At 37.4% G+C, this 13,223-nt stretch overlaps 3 protein-coding genes across 3 annotated transcripts; all 3 read left to right on the top strand.

Annotated features, from left to right (window-relative positions):
* The first annotated feature begins 3,481 nt into the window (after positions 1 to 3,481).
* Positions 3,482 to 6,879, top strand: LOC133706983 (uncharacterized). The gene is made up of 5 exons (XM_062132525.1): positions 3,482 to 3,975; positions 5,345 to 5,381; positions 5,466 to 5,702; positions 5,802 to 5,849; positions 6,041 to 6,879. Exons 1-5 carry the CDS (start codon positions 3,674 to 3,676, stop codon positions 6,560 to 6,562), a joined length of 1,146 nt encoding a protein of 381 aa, XP_061988509.1. The 5' UTR covers positions 3,482 to 3,673; the 3' UTR covers positions 6,563 to 6,879.
* A 219-nt stretch (positions 6,880 to 7,098) lies between these two features.
* LOC133743815 (autophagy-related protein 16) lies at positions 7,099 to 9,884 on the top strand. The gene is made up of 5 exons (XM_062171851.1): positions 7,099 to 7,341; positions 7,432 to 7,558; positions 7,722 to 7,903; positions 8,006 to 8,201; positions 8,675 to 9,884. Coding segments are annotated over exons 1-5 (1,530 nt in total). The 5' UTR covers positions 7,099 to 7,339; the 3' UTR covers positions 9,698 to 9,884.
* Positions 9,885 to 10,140: 256 nt separating this feature from the next.
* LOC133743817 (uncharacterized) lies at positions 10,141 to 11,619 on the top strand. Its single transcript, XM_062171852.1, has 2 exons — positions 10,141 to 10,318; positions 11,335 to 11,619. The coding sequence occupies exons 1-2, from the start codon at positions 10,214 to 10,216 to the stop codon at positions 11,422 to 11,424; spliced, it is 195 nt and encodes a 64-aa protein (XP_062027836.1). The 5' UTR covers positions 10,141 to 10,213; the 3' UTR covers positions 11,425 to 11,619.
* Positions 11,620 to 13,223: the final 1,604 nt, after the last annotated feature.

The following is a 13,223-nucleotide window of genomic DNA, read 5'->3' as shown; positions in this document are numbered from 1 at the left end:
AAATTGCATTTGAGAGACATAAAACATACAATTGTTCTAAGCTACATGAAGTCTCCATGGAAAAAGCTTAGGGAAATTGATGAATTTAGGAACAAAGGTAGAGTCCACCTTTAGCTAAATATGTTTCCAATCCCGGCCCGCAGGGTCGCACCCACACTAGTTCAATTGCCTTAATAACAGCCATCACCTCTATGTCCACCGAACAAGGGATACCAAGATGGACAATTCTTAGGTTCACCCCCTTGGGTGAATGAGCATATTCACTCTCTCTTGCAATCAGCCAATCAACACGTAATAACTTTATAATTTTCTAATCCAGCCATCCATGTTGCATGTATAACCTAATACAAAGATTAGTTATGTAAAAGTTCAATCAAATTGAAGACTTTTTAGTTATTCATTTCTATGAAATATATGGACGGTTCATCATAATAGTAGTAAGTATTGTTATAACCATCAATTTGTTTGATTCAATTAGATAATTAAACGATTTCCGATTCGATTGATTTTTTACAGAGATAATCTTTGAAGGCTAATTTAATATATGGATCGTTTGATTATAAATTTATTAAGCAAAAGTATGTTAATCAACAATGAAGATGAATATGCTCGTTCACCCTAGAGATGAATATTCTAAAAATTATATCACGTAAAGATACCAATAAACTCACCCCTAAAGTTTCGAAAAACTCCACGTACTTTCTATGAACGAGTGAGCTATATATACTCCTTAAGATTTTAGATCAGAAACTCCTAATCTTGGTGGCCCAACTTCAAAATATATGTGATGAAAATTTCGACCCGATGAACAAAAAGAATAGATAAGAGAGCGTTTGTTTTTCCCAAATATCAATGAATTTGAAGCGAGGAAAAGGAGGAAGGAGGCATGTGAGCAGTCTCATTCTCTCAAGGGAATTGTCTTCATTCTCCCCAACATACTCTCTTCACGAATCACAATCACTGAGAGGACCATTGCTCCATACCAATTCGAATTTCCCGGAATAATTTCAACTTCCCAAACCAAAAGAATATTTCTATTACATCCCATTTGTCATTACATGGAGACTTCTATCTTCTTGGAATTGAATGACTCTATATTTCTATACAATATTTCTATTGTGTTGTGTCTATCACTACCGTTATGGTTTTTGTTTATTCTATCCGATTTGTAATAAATTCTCTTTCGGCAGGTTTGGGGTGGAAGCTTTGAAATTGATTATGAATGGAAGGTTATTATGTGTAAGTGAAAGCTCATAACATCTCCCCATCAATTTGCAATCACATCAACACATTCAATTCATGTTCATTCAAAAAGAAAGATATGATTTTAAGTTATCAATAGTGTATTTGTAACACCCGTGTTAAAGCAACCATGTAACACCCGTGTTAACACCCGTGTTAACCATGCGGCGGAAGGCTACGGGCAGGAAGAAGATCCGGAAAAGGCAGGAAACCCTAGTTTTGAACTAGGGTTGACCGCTAGGACTGGGCTGCTTGATGGGCCACTGTTGGCTGGGTTTAGGGCTGCGTTTTGTGGGCCGAAGGTGATTGGGCCAGCTTGGCTCAAATCTGAACAGAGGGGCTATATACTGCAGACCCCCAGGAAGAGCCCGAGGAGCAACCTGATGCCTAGGTTGTTGGCTAATGAGGAGGCTGCATATGGTGTTGGTTCCAATCCTACAGGGAAGGGACTCGCGCTTTATTAAGTCCTCCAAGCTTTTAGACATTCTGGACTCAAGCCTTTTGAAGTAGGGGTGATTTCTATAAGCTATTCTAAGACGTTTCTAGTTGATATTTGTACCACAATTGCGTGCTTGGCAGATTAGACTAGATGAATATTTTTCCTTAGAGAGCGAGATTATTCTTGCATAGATTAGGCTTGCTGTTCAGCGAGCGTCCCTTAAGACTTTAATGAGTCTAGTTGTGACTTGGGTAGGTTATCCGGTTTGTTCCGGAATTCCATCTGTAAGTTCTGTTAGACTCTAGCCTGTTTTCATGGCTTGATTACTAATGCAATCAATTCATTTCAAAAAAAAAAAAAAAAACCATGTAACATCAACTAATAATAGATATCTTTGTTCAACTTTTGTCATGAATTCTTATATTCTCAATTCGTATAACTGTAGTTTATAGTCGTTTATAGATAAACACAATGATCATATGTAAAAGAAAAAAGATTGATATAATTCACATTCCGTTTAGATATCTAATTACAATCAAGTATCAATTAAACACGATTTGTCGTAAAAATCCAATAGATACCAAAATTAATTGTACAATATTATGTGCTTATTTCATGAAAGTTTCCATCATCAATCAAATCCATTGATGATATTCTCCCAAATGATGAGTATGTATTATGTGCACAGTGTTTTTGTTACATTGTTTTCTCTTAAAGATGATTTGTTTCTTTAGGCTACAATTCTCTTAATTGTTTTTTTTTTTTTTTGTTTTTTTTTGTTTTAGAGGAATTATCTTAGAAAGTTCTTCTTAATTGTCAAATTTCTTTGAATAAGGAATAACCATCTGGCTGTTGTTAGTTGGATGCAATTATCTAATTATTAATGTGTTTGTATTATTGAAGAGCCTCGTTATCAATTCGAGTAGAACTAATGAAGAGTGGAGGACAGGGTAGACTAGTCTTTGAAAATCGAGTGCATGGCTTCGTAAGCTAACTAAATACCTAATTGTTTTGCCAAAATTTTAAATAAGGTTGGGATACTCAATTATGGCTTCTTGCCACATATTTCTTAATCGATAGGATCTCCATAATTTGCTCTTTGATAGTCTTCCATATATTTCCCATAATCTTTGGCCAGATTCGGTTCCTTAGGTGAGAACTCACGGATATATTGTTTTTGATCAAAATGAAATCACGGATTTGTTTTCAAATTTTTTTTTTATTAATTTATAAATTAGCAAAAACAAATAGAAGTGAAAATGAAAAGATGGAGAAAAAAAAAACCAAAAATGCATAAATCAATTCTTGGTTATAATTTTTTTTTTTTTTTTGAGAATGAAATCTTGGTTATAAAACTTAAACGCACGAATCGTGAATAAAAACATCAAATTTTAACACTACATTATTGATAGGTAATCGTTTTCTTCAAGAATTCAAGTTGCATTACAATCGCTATTCAGGTACCGTTTTGAACAATTCCTGTAACACAAAAATGATTGACAATCCGGCGTGAATGCAAGAAACAAACAGAAAAAATGGGGATCTGATCAAAATTTCCATGGAAGTACATATCAAACCCCATACAGAAGGGTTTTAAATACCAAAAAACAAAGAAAAGGAATAAGAAAATTCAAGAAAGCAACATGACAACGATACACACGTGAGCATGATATGACCGGTCACATTAACATTGCCACTAATTTTTTGGATACAACTAACAAAAAATTGAGTTTGATTTTGCTCAATATTTATTAACAAAAACAAAACAAAAAAACAAAAATCAAAGCCATTATTGAATTGGTTTGTTCTGCTCTTTGTTTTTGAGTATAAGAGGTTGTCTTTATTTTGCCAAAAGCCACAAATTTGCTCACTTTTTCACTCCAAAACTCTCACACACGAACACTGTGTGTCTTCACTAAGCAAACAGAAAGTAGCAAATCAAATAAAGATTGCTGCTTTCATCATCTTCTTCAAATCCCCATAGTCTCTGAAATGGGTGGGGTTACTTCATCCATGGCTGCAAAGCTTGCGTTTTTCCCACCAAACCCACCTTCCTACAAGGTCATTAAGGGCCAGGCAACTGGGCTCTTGCTCATCGACCCTTTTCCCCACCGTGAAAACGTCGACGTTTTGAAGTTTCAGACCCGCCGCGGCAATGAGATCGTGGCCGTTTATGTCCGCCACCCAATGGCCACCTCCACCGTTCTGTATTCTCATGGCAACGCTACTGATATTGGTCAGATGTATGAGCTCTTCATTGAATTGAGTATTCACCTGCGTGTCAATCTCATGGGGTAAGCAAATTTTGAATACCCTTTACTCAAATTTGAGTTTCTTTGTGTTTGTGATTGGTTTTTGTGTTGTGTGGAGTGTTTGTTGGTGATTTTGTGTTACCCATTTGAGAATTTTGGCAAAGTTTGCTGTGTGTGTTGACTGGAATGGAGACTGTGCCGCATTTTAGTGTCTGTTCTATCGACATGAGTTGTTAACTTGCCAAAGGAGTGCCTCAGTATTCGAAATTGTTGTTATATCCGACTGAAACTAAGGAATTGAATTGTTGTTGTGTGATGTTGTTTGTGGATTGTTTGGGGTCTTTACTTTGATGAGGAACCCACGAAAGTTTGAATATTTCCATTTTGAGATAGGCTGGAGTTTGGAGACTGGTTGTGTTTATTGTCATTTGGGATTCAATTGTACAGTTGGTGACCTGAAATGTACTTGGTTGGGACCGGGGATAGGTAGATTATTAAGTGTCATGGTTATAGAAGCATAAAAGTTCGAACTAATTTTGTTCGCAACTAAAGTCGATGGTTAAAAGAATGTGTTTACAATGTAGTTCTAAAAGATACATGTATGTTATAGCAAACATGAAATACATTGGTGTAACAGTATATATAGTATTTCATCAATTGGGAAAACCAATGTTGAATCTGCTGATTCCAAACCAAACTTTACATTAGTAATGAGAGAGTGGTAGGTGGTTTGAAGAAGCAGAATCACTTATTGAATATTTTTAATCCCCTGAGAAGTTAGGTATCACATGTGGTAGATCTTATTGTACTAAGTTTTGTTGTTTAACCTCAAATGTCAACAGAAAGTCCTGGATGAAATGCAAATATTTGTAAATCGGCATTACCTTTGATAACTCAGAGGCTAGCTATGAAGGTGAAGTTCCTTTGGCATGTGAAATTTGAATATAGTACCCACACACCAAATACTGGTTGTCTGCAAACCTGGGTTTCAACTGTAATTGTATAATCTGAACTCACTTGGATTTTCCTTCCAAGTTGAGTAGCATTGTTCTTTTAAAAGATAATGTGTTATGTTGGAGTAAGAAGTTCCTTGCTTTTATAGGAAGACTGGAAAAGGAAGTCTCTAGTATAGTAACAAATGTGCACAGCCTTAGCATTTTTGTTGTCAAAAGCTCCTCTTGAATGGAGTGTTTTAGTAACTGATGCTGAATCAACCTCCAAGATATATTTGCTACTCCAGACTCTGTTTCTTCTAATTAAGCTTAAAGAGCTTCTTTTGATCGTGTTATGTTTGATTAGCAAATATGTGGGCTCATTATGCAACAACTAACTCCAGAAGATACACATTTTTTTTTTTTTAATAAGTTGCATGGAAAAAATTCTGAACCATATTATTTTTGAATATGTCCAGGTATGATTACTCTGGATATGGGCAGTCATCAGGCAAGGTAACTGCAGTATGAATCATGAATTTGTTGTGATTCATTCTAATAGAATGTTTCTCTGATGCTAGTTTGTATGCCTTTCTTCAGCCAAGTGAACATAATACTTATGCAGATATTGAAGCTGCATATAAGTGTCTCGAAGAGAGGTATGGTGCCAAGCAGGAGGACATAATCCTCTATGGTCAATCTGTCGGAAGTGGCCCTACTGTTGATCTTGCTGCTCGTTTGCCTCAACTGAGAGCAATTGTTCTGCATAGTCCGATATTATCAGGGTTAAGAGTTATGTATTCTGTGAAGCGCAGTTATTGGTTTGATATCTACAAGGTGAGGTCCCTTAGCATGATGACTATTATCGAATTACTTTATCTAGAGAATGTTGATGCCTGTGTATGTGTGGGGACCTGATTTTCATTTAATGTGCAGAACATTGATAAAATCCCACTGGTGAAATGTCCTGTGCTGGTAATACATGTAAGTACTTGGATATGTTATTCTGCATTTTGTTCTGTTGCTTTTTTGTCTACCTGTGACATAAATTTTATTTTAAGTTCTACAAAAGTAGGAAAAACATGCATTCAAAGGTGCATTTTGATAATGAGGTGATCGACTCCAGCTGAAGTTAATTAAAAGTTAACATGTTTGTGATTGTTATTCTTCAACAGGGAACATGTGATGAAGTTGTTGACTGCTCTCACGGCAAGCAACTTTGGCTACTGTGCCAAGAGAAATACGAACCTCTATGGCTCAAAGGCGGAAATCACTGCAATTTGGAACTCTATCCGGAATATATTAGACATCTCAACAAGTTCATATCCACTATTGAAAAAGCGCCTCCACGCAAGTTGAGTTCAAGGAAGAGCACAGACTGTGTCGAATGTCCTAGGCGTAGTGTTGAATATCCTAGGCACAGTGTTGATTACTCTGAGCTTCCGAGGAAGAGTACTGATAAGAGAGAAAAATCAAGGAGAAGCACCGATAGACGACCTGAAAAGCTGAGACTTAATGATTACAAGTTAAATAACAGTGACAAGCTAGAGAAATTTAGGATCTCTGTTGATCAGATAGAGAGGTCCCGAAGGAGCGTCGAATACCACCATGAGAGATCATCTAGGAGAAGCGTTGACCATCAGCTAGAAAAACCAAGGAGAAGTGTCGACTGGCTGGACAGAATTCGAGCTGGGTAAATCTATGCTAAAAAGTTGGATTTGGATTGGCAGTGTTGGGGGATAGAAACATAGAACAAAGGGGATGGGGAAATTATTTGGGGTCTAACTTAAGTCTTAAGGTTAAGGGTTTAGGTCAGCAAGAGTTTCTGGTTTAAGGATGTGGTCTTTGTTGTTTTTATTTTTATTTCACTTGTAACTGTGGCATTGGCTTGTAGAGTTTGATATGGTGTTGGGTGTTATTGATTGTTAATGAAGAAACGCTAACCTCATTGTTTTTCATCATTGATGAAAGAAAATGAAGCTCATTGTTGATAATGGAAATGTGTGGAAAATAACTTGGTTATTATTGTTCTTTTGGTTACATGGTGCCTAAAAGTCCGTATTGCATTTTCCTGTTATTTTGTAAGACTTCTATCATACGCGAAAGGAAGTTCAAATCTGAAACCCTAAAACCTCTGTAATAACATTTTTTTAAGGGGAGTGAAAATCAATAAAATTATTAAACCTCTGAAACAAAAAAAACTATTTATACGACGTCGTTTCTGATATAGGCTAACCTCGACCCGCGTCTCCTTCCTTCGTCCAAAGTCCAAACTCTGCGGCTGTAAAAATCAATTAAAAGTCCAAACTCGAAAAAGCCTTGCAGCTCCCAACTTCGATCTCTAGGTCTACGCAAACCCCTAATTCCCTGCGAAATCGAATTCCCGTTTCTCTGAGCTGTAACATCACCCGGACATGATCGCTTCCTCCTGCTGAAACCCTAGCGCCGGCGATTACCATCCGATTCGATCAATTATGTAAGCAGGGCTCAGTGCAAGTAGTTTGCTTTTGGTGTTGGTGAAAATTTTGGGGTTTTGGTTTGATAAAGATGATGGATTTTTGTGCAGGTCGCAGGAGGAGGTAGCCAGGAAGTCGATTAAGCACGCGCTGAAGGCTCTAAGGAAGCGGCATTTGCTTGAAGAAGGTGCTCATGCTCCAGCGTATATCGCTCTCGCCAATCCAATTGCTCATCAGGTAAAATAAATTCCTATGATTTAGGGTTTTGAATATTGCGAAAATCTTGATCCAAAATTGCGCATTTTTATTTATTTATTAAGTGATGGAGTGGTATCTGTCTTTAATGTATTGGAAAAGTTACAATTGTGCGCTTTCTCTGGCTTTTTTTATTGTTGTTTAGGGCTCTGAATGGAAGGAAAAGGCTGAGAATTTGGAACTGGAGCTTCAGCAATGCTATAAAGCTCAATCTCGGCTGTCGGAGCAGCTTGTGGTGGAAGTAGCAGAGTCCAGGTCTTCGAAAGCTTTACTTCAGGAGAAAGAAGCAGCGATTGCGGATCAGCAGAGTGAGCTCACACAAAAAAGGTGAAAGATTTGCCTTTACGTTTACCTGTAACAGCAGCAAGGGAGATGCTTTTTGATATTTCAGGGTTTTGTATGATTGAATGCGGTGTGTACATGTTGCAGGGATGAGTGCTCTCAGTTGAAGGCGGAGTTAGAAAAGAAGATTCAAGCTCTAGAGTTGGTTATGAGTGAGAACAATGAAATACGGGCGCAGCTAGAAGAAATGTCTGTTAGAGCTAAGAATGCTGAAGCTGAAAATAAGGTGTTAATTGACCGCTGGATGTTGGAAAAAATGAAGGATGCTGAACGCCTAAATGAGGTACTTTGTATGAGTGTTATCAATTGAAATTTTGGTTTTGATAGTTGTAGATGTTTGCTGCTTTAAGGTGTGTTATGTGCTAACCTTTGTTGATGATTCTCAATACCTCCTTATTTTTGTATTGGATAACTATGCCAATATATGCTTAATTGCATACATATTCTTGCTAGTATCAATAGTATTAATGAATTTGTATTTTAGATTTGTGTATATCTTATTTGCATGGGGCCTGACCCTTTTTGTCACCCGTGTTTATTATTATTTGACATAAAGCCTCCACAAAGAATATGTGATTCCAGATAACATTTTATCAGCCAAGTCATCTAAGTAGTTGCATTACTTACAGTACAATATATGGTCTGTGAGTATGTAGAAAGAGGGTTGAAGTTCTTTGGTTCTTGAAAGTGAATTCTTTGTGAATGTTTTTGCCTCTTTTAAATTGTGTGTACTCATGTTATCTTTACTTCATTTAGGCAAATGCACTATATGAAGAAATGCTTGAGCGGATCAAGGCCAGTGGTTTGCAAAAACTAGCCATGCAGCAAGTAGATGGTGTGGTCCGCCAAAGTGAAGAAGGTGCTGAGTACTTTGTGGAGTCAACCAATCCCACCACATGCAAGAACAGGATCAATGCCCATGACGGTGGCTGTGCTTCCATATTATTCGAGTACAACTCAGGCAAATTGATTTCTGGTGGACAGGATGGGACAATCAAAATGTGGGATACAAGTACAGGGGCTTTGAATAATACACTTCATGGTTGCATTGGTTCTGTTCTTGACCTTACCATTACCCATGATAATAGATCTATCATCGCAGCAAGCAGTTCGAACAAATTGTACGTATGGGATGCTAACTTGGGGAGAGTGCGCCATACTCTCACCGGCCACATGGATAAAGTTTGTGCTGTAGATGTGAGTAAGTTCTCAAGTCGTCACATTGTGAGTGCAGCCTACGATCGTACTATAAAAGTCTGGGATTTGCAAAAAGGTTACTGCACCAACACAATAATCTTCCCCAAACACTGCAATGCTCTTTGCTTCAGCATGGACGGGCAGACCATTTGCTCAGGCCATGTTGATGGGAATCTTCGGCTGTGGGATATTCAGAAAGGAAAGCTACTCAACGAAGTGGCTGCACACTCAAATGCTGTTACGTCTATATCTTTGTCGCGAAGTGGCAACATGGTATTGACCAGTGGGAGGGACAATGTGCATCACCTTTTCGATATGAGAACCCTAGAAGTTTGTGGCACATTGAGAGCCACCGGAAACAGAGTAGCATCTAATTGGAGCCGGTCCTGTATCAGTCCAGATGACAATTACGTTGCTGCTGGATCTGCCGATGGTGCTGTGTATATCTGGTCTATAGCCAAGGGTGACATTGTGAGCACTCTGAAGGAACACACTAATTCTGTCCTCTGCTGCTCATGGAGTGGACATGGAAAACCTCTAGCTTCTGCGGACAAGAATGGAGTAATTTGTACTTGGACGTGATGAGCCAAATGTTCGAATGATAAATTCGTCCTTGTTTCCACAAGAAACTCATACATATTGTATACAAATTCGATTAGATTTGGTGTAGATATTGATTCATCCCTTTTCTTGTATATCTTGGTGTGCATTCTTCTCTCTTGCTGATACATAAGTCTTGATTATATTGTAGCCAATTCTTTATTTCTTCTTTGGCTCGTGTATTATAGTAGAATTTGTCTTTGTTCCAGTGCTTCAAAACAGGTTCATTTTCAAACCATATTTGTTATTAGATCAAAAGAAAATCCCAAATTTGGATTCGTCCTGATAATTTTGACTCTATTAGTAAATTTTGATCCAAGCAAATCAATAATGAACTTTGTCCAAATGGGTCGGGTCGCAGGTGGAGTGTTTCGGCCCAACTTGAGATCCGACCCGTTTTAAATAAGTAAAAGAGTTTCGTCCCAGTGGTGATCTGTCTGTGTTAACTGAAAAACCCAAGAGAAATTGGCAGCAGAGAAAGAAGAAGAGCAGCTCAAGATGGTGAAGGTCGCAACCTACTTCGCTATGACTTTGGGAGCTTTCGTTTTCTGGCAAACCATGGATAAAGTCCACGTCTGGATCGCTCTGCATCAGGACGAAAAGGTAAACTTCCCTTATTCCTATTCAATTGAAATTGGACTGAGAACTTGGCCGTTTCTGAAGATCAATTTTGGAATTTGATTCAATTTCAGCATCAAAATCCCAAACAATGAAATGGGCTATCATTGAATTTTTCATTTCTTCAAGAAAAATGCGATCTTTTGAGTAAAGATAAAATGTAATTTGGGGATTAGGTTATCAAATGTTGTATTCGATTTCATTCTCTAGCTCTTTGGTCCATGAAGAGGGGAATGTTGTTTAAAGAGCCCAGAAATGCAATGTTTGGTTGTTTGGTATTGGGGATCAACATGGTAGAACTTTGAATTTCACTGTAAACCATGGTTACTGTGCTATGCCTGTATGAGACTCCTTTGTAGAACTGAACCATGGATAAGTTATAGCTGTTTCTTGTCATGGGATTTCCTAGTTGGAGCTAAGGTCTTCCATGATTGGGCTTGGCTTTGTCATTTTGAGATGAAATTGAAAGGAGATACAGCTTTCCGATTAAAAGGACACACTCCAAGGTTTCTTAGTTGGATCTCTTCCACATTTTTTCACTGCACGTGTCTTAGGGGGAGCTCTACCATGTTGAATTACCATTAGTACTTGGTTGGTTTCTAGATGCTTGTTTTTAAGCAGTGTGGAAATAGCCCCGCATTCTATCACCATAGATTAGGTAGAAGGCAGAAACTTGTGAAGTAGAAAAGGGGAAGTATACTGCGTTTTGGACTACCAAAACCATTTATGTGCTTCTCGGAAAAAAAAAAAGAAGAAGCACTGATCTGTGTTTCAGTCTGCATCTGATTAAAGGAACCCTCAGTTGAAAACCAAGATATGAATGCACGGTAGCAATCCGCGGCTGCTCATATAGACATTAAACTCAAACAAAAGCTATTCAGTTGTGCTACTGTTTTGGTTGAATGTTACAACATAATTTTAGTTGTTTTATTAATATTAATGTTTAAAGCCTTCCATAATTTGATATTGATGTGCTGTGTTGTGGGTGTCTACTTTTTCAGCAAGAAAGACTGGAAAGGGAAATGGAAGTTAAGAGGTATAGAGAAGAGCTACTTCAGGAGCAAGCCAGACAAAGGAAGGCCGAAGCATGAGCTACTTTCAATTGTCTTGTACCCTGTTTTCCCTTTGTTTTCCTCTAATTGCTCTTCTGTTGGGGTATTTTTCTTTTCAACAATATGATTGTTCTGGAATAATTTTACTTTGGCATTCACTGAAGAAGCTAAGTTTATGACTTTGTATAAGATTTTCAAAAATATTATATTATGCTATTCAATGTTTTAGCAACACTTCGTAATGTCGTTCACCTGATGTTGAGGCAATAGCAAGTTTGTGGAATTGTTAGTATATCTTGTAACCAAGCAAAGCATTAATGTCATTAGTGATTAAGCAATCAAGTTGCGCGCATTAGAGTTTAATGCCTTATTTTGGAACACAAAGCAATACCATACGTAATGATTTCATTAGCTTCAACAGTGCCCAACACTCCCAATATGAAATTGATAAAAAATCCAATTAGTACTCACCATTCATTTCATAAGGTTGATCAAAAGAATTAGTGTAAACACAAAACCATCAACCATTTTTCTTTTCCAATCCTTACAAAGCTCACACTATCAATATAATTTAAGATAAGCGGTGGCTCTATCCGCTGTGCAACTAGTCTCAACAAACGAGGTACTGTAAAAGTTGAATGAAATTTGAGTCATATGCCATATTCTTTTCGGATCACATTGCTACTAATAACAGCTTTTGGATTTATTGTCAATAGATAGATGGCAGAGTGGCATGAATGATGAAACAGAATTGAAATTTTCTTTCATAAGAGTTTGCAGCCATACTTACTAACTCTGATTACATCAAGAAATTTCAGGGTCTGTCATTTTGTTGGAGTACCCAAATCTAGCCTCTGCGAGAATTATTGCACAAATTGAAAGATTTGAGATTTAGGACACAGGATTAGCAAATGCTGATCTCGATCGTTTTACCTACTCAACATTGTAAGGAACAATACCATTTTAAACCCATAACTAATTGTGTGAACGGTCAGAAATTTTATTTTCATGTGAAAACACACATGAAAATGTATTACATCTCACATCAATATGATTACTCACCATATTAATTGCATTATGGAAGGTTAAGGCTCTTATATGTAGATATCCAAAGGGAAAGTTACCAGTTATATGGGTTTTGGTGCCCATAATACAAGATATGAAGCCTCTGCTTTTTCTACATGAACAAGTGACTAGTTTCCAACACACTACGCTAGTATGCCCTAGTGAAAAGTCCCACAAGCAACGCCTTACTTCGACAGGCTAATACAGTCAAACTTAGAACTTCTTCTACTGATTATGAGGCTTAGCCATCTCTTTCATTGCTTCGACCTAAAGGAATTGCAAGCATTACAATTTGGCTTTCCATATTGTCACAAAACCTTTTCTGCTTCTGGCATTACTCACATAATTGACGACCCATTATCCTTATCAAAAGCAAATGGAAGAGAAACTCTTTAATAAGACGTCATTGTCACGTGACATGTTCACCCCACCAATCACTTTCTAAAAACACAAAACTTCATACCCAAAACATCATAAAAAAAATCGAAACACACTTACTTTCTATTTACTTAATACGTGATGATTTTCTATTAGACAGTCAGACAAATCTGTTGTATCGGCCGCCTTACGGAATACCCATATTAATTAACTATGTGACAAACTCAAAACTGAAAACTTTTTTATGGCCAACAAACACATAAAAATGGCGTATATTTGAGAAAAAGGAGTTAATTTGAGTCACAAATGTCAGTACGTATACTCAGGTCACTTGCAGGGTTTCAGTTAAAGATGAAAGCAGTTACTAACTCCTCACCACTTTATTAAATCACTTG

This window comes from Rosa rugosa, chromosome 4, assembly GCF_958449725.1.
Source record: "Rosa rugosa chromosome 4, drRosRugo1.1, whole genome shotgun sequence".
Taxonomy (NCBI): domain Eukaryota; kingdom Viridiplantae; phylum Streptophyta; class Magnoliopsida; order Rosales; family Rosaceae; genus Rosa; species Rosa rugosa.
This window is presented reverse-complemented; position numbering and strand designations above follow the sequence as displayed.